This window comes from Alexandromys fortis, unplaced genomic scaffold (assembly GCF_014885135.2).
Source record: "Alexandromys fortis isolate MF-2015 unplaced genomic scaffold, M_Fortis_MF-2015_v1.1 scaffold_150, whole genome shotgun sequence".
Classification (NCBI taxonomy): Eukaryota; Metazoa; Chordata; class Mammalia; order Rodentia; family Cricetidae; genus Alexandromys; species Alexandromys fortis.
This window is the reverse complement of record NW_026068027.1, coordinates 1,072,743-1,078,742: the sequence shown is the minus strand read 5'-3', so window position 1 is coordinate 1,078,742 and position 6,000 is coordinate 1,072,743. Positions and strand designations below refer to the sequence as shown.

The following is a 6,000-nucleotide window of genomic DNA, read 5'->3' as shown; positions in this document are numbered from 1 at the left end:
GGCTCTAGACTGGCTCTGTGTTCCTGAGAGTCTGGAAATGGTGAGCTAGGGAGCCCCAGGTCCTGATGGTTGGGAGACTTCTGGCCAGAATACTCCTTTTGCCCAGAAAGGGAATAAGGTGTGTACTAATAGGGGCGGGGACAGGGCAGTTAGAAGTTTGCCACACCCTCTCTGCTCTTGGGTGTTGGAAGAGACTGACAACTTCTAGAGATGGGGGAGGTTGTGAATATTATGGGATGTCTGGCCAGAAGGCCTGCGTGAGACGGTAGAGTACAGCAGAAGTATTATGGGATGTGGCACTGGGTTGTGTTGGGAGTATTATGGTATCATGGGCTTTTGCAATTATGGGATGTCCGAGTAGATGGAGTAAATGATGGGACGGTTCCCCACTGTTGGGGGGGAGGAGATTTAGATGTCCATTTGTGGGGTGACTGACAGTAAAGCTGCTGGTCATTAGTGAGTATCTCTTTGATAGGGAGGAGTATGATTTATGGGCCATGGAGCTAGGAAGAGACCAGAAAGGCTGGGATATGAGCATCTAGAATCTAGACCCTGGTGTGCAGACTGAGGGCAGCTCTAGGGGGTTGGCTATTATGGGATATCAGTATAGAAAGTGGGAGACATTATTACGGGATGTGTGTGGGAGGAGGCCGAGTGTCCGTTGTTGTAGTGTGGGGTGGGTGAGTTTCTGACAATCATGGGATATCAAACTGGGGGTGGATGAAGGGTGGTTATTATGGGATGTTAGTGGGGGATGGGGTTGAGTATTATGGGATATGAGGCTGAAGTACTGGGAGGGTGCTTATTATGGGATGGCCAAGGGGAGGGAGGGGTAACGAGTTATTATGGGATGTTAGCAGTAGGGCCAAGAGTGAAGAAGTTGGCAAAGAGTGGTTATTATGGGATATCTGAGGTGGGGAGCAGGTTTAGTTTGTAAAAGGTCTGCACTATATGTCAGTAGCCCCCGGGCATATATATGCATGGAGTGTTGGGGGCGGGGTGTGTGTATGTGGTGTGTCCGTGTGTATTATGGGATGGCCAGGAGGTGGGCGGTTGCCCGGGTGACGCGCGCGCGCGCTCGACGGGGGCGTGGCCAATGGTTGCCTGAGCGACGAGGGGGCGGGGGTTGCCCGGGAGACCTAGGGAGGAGGGTGGCGGTAGTGGAGGGGGGTTGGAGTTGGTTGAGGTTATTATGGGCTGTCCGGGGGGGGCGGGGCCTGTGCGGTGGGATTTCCCGGCCGGTGTTTCGGGCCCTTTAAGAGGCGACGCCGGAGCCGGAGCCATTTTCCCCCCTTCGGCCGCGGCGAGGAGGAGCCGGAGCGGAGTGACACCGGCGAGACCCAGCGCGACCTGAGGCGGCTCTAGGGTGAGGAGAGCGCGAGGCTCTGGGAAAGACGTCTCTCACAGCCCGACATCATCCTGGGGGTCGTTCCTTCACCTGTCCCTTCCTCAGGCGTCCCGGGGCCCGCGGGCCGTCCCCCGGCCAGGGAGCCGACTGTTTCTCCTCTCCTGAGGCGTCCGAGTTGCCCTCAGGCGTCGCCCTGCCCTTAGGGAGTCGTGCTCCCCGCGCCCCTCTCCCGGGCTCGGCCTCCCACAATGCCGGGCGCCCGCCCCTCGCCCTTTCCTCACTAGCCCCCCGGGACACGTGGCCCGGCCCCCTTCTCGGTGGGAGCTCGCTTTCCGCCGGCGTCCCGACTCCTGGGGTCCCCCGTGCGCCCGAGCCTCCACGCCCCCTGGTCCCCGCTGTTCCGGAAGAGAACCTGAGTTGTCCCAGAGGACAGCCTTTGGAGAGCTGCCCTGTCTGGGGACTGGCCCCTCCCCGGGCTCAGAGAGGCGCCCCCCCACTCCCAAGTGACCTTGTGTCCCCGAGCGCCGGCCGCCTCCCCTGACCCCCGCTGCGCCTCGCCGCTCGGACCCCCTCCCCAGTCACTCCTGGCTTAGTCTTGCCCAGCTTGTCCCCCCTCCCCGCCATGCACCAGCCTGACCTCGGGGGCGTCGCTCCCTCTTCTTGGGGGCTTCTGTTGGGGAGCTTGCTCACAGGCTGTCCCCGAGGAGTGTGGAACTAAGTTCAGCCTGAGTGGTTCGGGTGCTCGGCTAGGGTGGCAGGGCCGGGGGGGGGGGGGCGGAAAGAGCGGGTGGGGGAGGGGGACTGCGCGTCACTCACTGTTCTCCCCCCTCCCCCGCACAGTGACTCGGGCCAGTGTAGAGGGCCCCAGGCCGCAGGCAGGAGCAGCTGGGCCAATTCCCTGGCCGGGGAGCGGAAGGGGATGGCGTCGGGCCTGGGCTCCCCGTCCCCCTGCTCAGCGGGCAGTGAGGAGGAGGATATGGATGCACTTCTGAACAACAGCCTGCCCCCACCCCATCCAGGTAACATCTTCCCAGAGGGCCCAGGGCAGGAAGGAGGTGTTTGATCTTTCTAGAGACTTCAGTGAGGCTGAGTGCGTTGCTTGTCTCCTGTGTGCAGAGCCCAGGGTGGAGGGCATCCGAAGGGAGTGGTTCTCTTCTGCGGAGCTCTAGTGTGTGTGTGTGGGGGGGTGCGTTGGGAGGGGTGGAAGCCATGTGCCTCTTGGGCACCGCGGACCCAGATGTAAGCTGGCTGTACTCAAGGCTGTCTGGAATACTCCGCAGTTCCCAGTTGAGGGAGCTCTCTGGGTTAGCAGGCAGTACCTGGTGCGGGTTCTTAGGAATGCAGGTGGCCGGGACTCTTGGAGACTCTGCTGGTGACATGGGGTGCGTTAAGATTTCTGTTGTAGGAGCCCTGCCAGGCGCCTGTGATCCCGCGGTTCTCGAGAAAAGAAAGTGGGGAGTGTTGGTTGTTCTCTGTCCGATTATTTTTAGCTTGTAATCAGTTACCGGTTTTATGCGCTGTTTCAAGAGTGTGAAGTTTGAATCTCGCTCCTTATCGGATCTAGAGAACTTTGAGCTAGGCAGATTATTGGAATTTTTTTAAGTGGGGAAAGGATGGGGAGGGTTAAGGGAGAATGCAGTAGACTAGTGAGGAGAGGCAGAGAGAAGAAGGGACTCCTTTTCCCTGGTGTGGACATAAGCCTGGCCTCTTCCCCAGAGGCTTCGGCCACTCTGAGGTAGTTTGGGGTCTGGCTTGGGGTGTGAGGTGTTTGTGTGGGTGTGTTAGGGTTTGCACTATCAGTGTTTTGGGGTGGCTCCCTGGACTGGCCAAACCCGTATAGTTATAACTAGCCTGCCTGAGTGCCTGTCCTCAAGTGATGGTTGATGTCATGCTTTTAAGTGGATGTCTTCCACTTGTCTCCTTATTCAGAGCCCCTTAGTTAAGACACCTATTGTTTTATTTGACTCTCTGTTCACTTAAAAAATTAAAATTTAAATTAAAAAAAAAGCAAGCCTCTCCCCACTAGTACCATTTCTTTATACACACAGCTGCATCATTCTCAAGTCTGGTGGTCCTGGTTTTTTGTTGTTGTTGTTTCTGATTTTCTCAGTGTAATAGCCCTGACATCTGCTCTGTAGACCAGGCTGGTCTCGAACTCTCAGAGATCCACCTGCCCCTGCCTCCCAAGTGCTGGGATTAAAGACATTCGCCACCACAGTCTGGCCTGTTTTTGTTTTTTTTATGACATGGTTTCCACTTGTGCCTTTTCCTTAGATCCAACTGGAATTTGAGGTTTCCAGAAGAAATACTTTTCAAATTTGCCTTTTCCTTTTTTTTTTTTTCTTTCAAGACAGGGTCTCACTATGTGTAGCTCTGGCTGTCCTGGAATTCACTTTGTAGGTTGGGCTGGCCTCAAACTCAAAGAGATCAACCTGTCTCTGCCTCACGAGTACTGAGATTAAAGGTGTTTGCCACCACTGCCCAGCAAATTTGACAATTTCTAACTTGGAATTCTTCACTTCAGTCTGAGACCATTTAAGAGAGCTGTTTTTTTTTTTTTGTTTTTTTTTTTTTTTTTTTTTTTTTTTTTTTTTTTTTTTGTTTTTAAATCTTTCGAGACAGGGTTTTTCTGTAGCTTTGGAGCCTGTCCTGGAACTAGCTCTTGTAAACCAGTCTGTCCTCGAACTCACAGAGATCACTCTCAGCAAGAGCTGATAGTCTTCATATCTTTGGCCACTGGGATAAGGGACTTAGCTGAGGCATAAGGCTGCACATTTCTGCGTCTTTCTGGGATGGTGGTGGGAAGGAGGAGGCCTATTCTTTGTGAGGGCGGGATGAGTAGTGCTATCCCACCAGTGTTGGTCCCCAAATTAGTCTTCTGTTATCCCACTGGTCTAGGGCCTCCCTCCCAAGTCTAGTGTGAGCGCTGCAGGCTCTCAGTGTGAACTCTGCCCCAATATGTAGCATGACCCAGTTTTTCCACTTGACACACCCAATCTGCCCCTTTCCCAAATCTCCCTCAATCTCACACAGCGTGTTGCTTATCATTTCGGCGTGTGATTTGCCTGAGGGTTGGTTGTGTATGGATGGAAAGGTATCTGCTCAGCTTCCATGAGTTTGTCCTTGTCTCCCTTCTCTATAGGCAGAGATGAAGAAGGGAAATGTGGCTGATAGAGGGTAGTGTAAGGGTTATGGGGGAGAAGCCTCTAAGACAATGATTTGAGAGTGAGAGGGACCTTCTAAGTGGACTTGACCCTGGAATGAGTGCAGACCAGAGGCTTGTGGTGCTTTGTGCAGCCTCAGGATGTGCCTTACTCCAGAAGGGCAGAGCCAGGATCATTTTAGGGCTACTTCTGGGGCTCATGAGCTAAGAGTATTTTTGAGATTAAAGGGAACTTTTTTTTTTTTTTTGTTGCTGTTCTCTTGGTCCTACTACTTTTTTGGGGTCTGAACATGATTTCCATATATTGGATAGGATTTTTGTTGGGGATCTGAACTTTGAGACTGATTGTAGGCTTCATTCCTCAGGCTAAAGCTTTTAGGTACCTTCAAGGGAAAAAGGTCATATGGCTTGATAGCCTCCACTGAGTCCTTGTTATTTCTTAGTTGTAATGTCTTAAAAAAAATTAAGATTGAGTTCAGTCCTTCAAATAGGATCCCTCTTCATGCTGTCTTGGTTTGCTTGCCTGGAGCTTTAGGGTGAACACTTAAAAACTGTGCCGTGCTTGAGTAGGTATTAGAGATCATTGGCTTTGGACCCAGGGCCAGGTAATAATTTGAGAAGTTTTCTTTGAGGGTACTCTTTGCTCTGTGTACTTCTGTCGGCTCCACCCCCTCCCCGCCACTTCCTGTCTGTCCTATGTTGGCACTAGGTGCCCTGGGCTGGCTTCTGCGGTCAGGAGCCATTTTCCTTCTCTTCAGTGGGTGAGGCACTCCCTTCTCTCTCCTCTTTCCTACTCCCCCCTTCTTGGGCGGGGGTGGCTTGGGAAGAGAGTGAAAAGAGGGAGGAGGGAACTGGTAGCTGGTGTACATGTCTGGTACAAAGAATGCTACCTCCTAGCCTTCTCCCTCTGTGCCCCTTTCTATCTATCCTTGCCCAGGAGCCCCTGTGTTACCCAGGCTTTGTGTGTGCTTCTAGCCAGGGAAGGAGGTGGAGCCAGATGGGAGGGGGGTTGGGAAGGGGAGATGGTGACAGCTGGGCTGATTCCGGGGCCCCTAGGGAGAAGAGTCGCCTGACCCAGGAGAAAGCTGGAAAGAAACAGTAGGACTAGAGATGGAGAAAGGAAACTGGGAATGGGTATGAATTTGAACTGGAAACTGAATCTGGACTGGGGAGATTCTGGTGGTTCTGAGCAGTGATAATCTCAAAGGGGTTTGATAAGGGTGTGATTTCTCAGACCCTGAAGCTGGTATTTGATCTGGGGTGATGTGGTGAGAACTGAGTTTGTGTTCAGTGCCTCTGGTTAGTCTTCCCTTGCCTCTGTTGTCTGGGCCGTTTGGCCACTTTGTGGGAGACCTGGATCCAGTTCTGTAGGCAGTTCTGTGGTGAGGAGAGGAGGTAGGGGCCTGGACAGCTGCCGAGGTAGGCCTGCTCTAGCCTGGCAGGTTTGTTTCAGGGCTAGCCAGCTCTCTCTGTCTGTCTCTGTGCTGGC

At 53.5% G+C, this 6,000-nt stretch overlaps 1 protein-coding gene across 1 annotated transcript in view; it reads left to right on the top strand.

The window, feature by feature from the left end:
- Positions 1-1,206: 1,206 nt before the first annotated feature.
- Chd4 (chromodomain helicase DNA binding protein 4) overlaps positions 1,207-6,000 on the top strand; it is a 37,620-nt gene continuing 32,826 nt past the window's right edge. The window contains exons 1-2 of the mRNA XM_050164034.1: positions 1,207-1,366; positions 2,189-2,367. Coding sequence (XP_050019991.1) covers positions 2,268-2,367 — 100 coding nt within the window. The 5' untranslated portion in view covers positions 1,207-1,366; positions 2,189-2,267. The remainder of the gene's footprint in view (positions 1,367-2,188; positions 2,368-6,000) is intronic.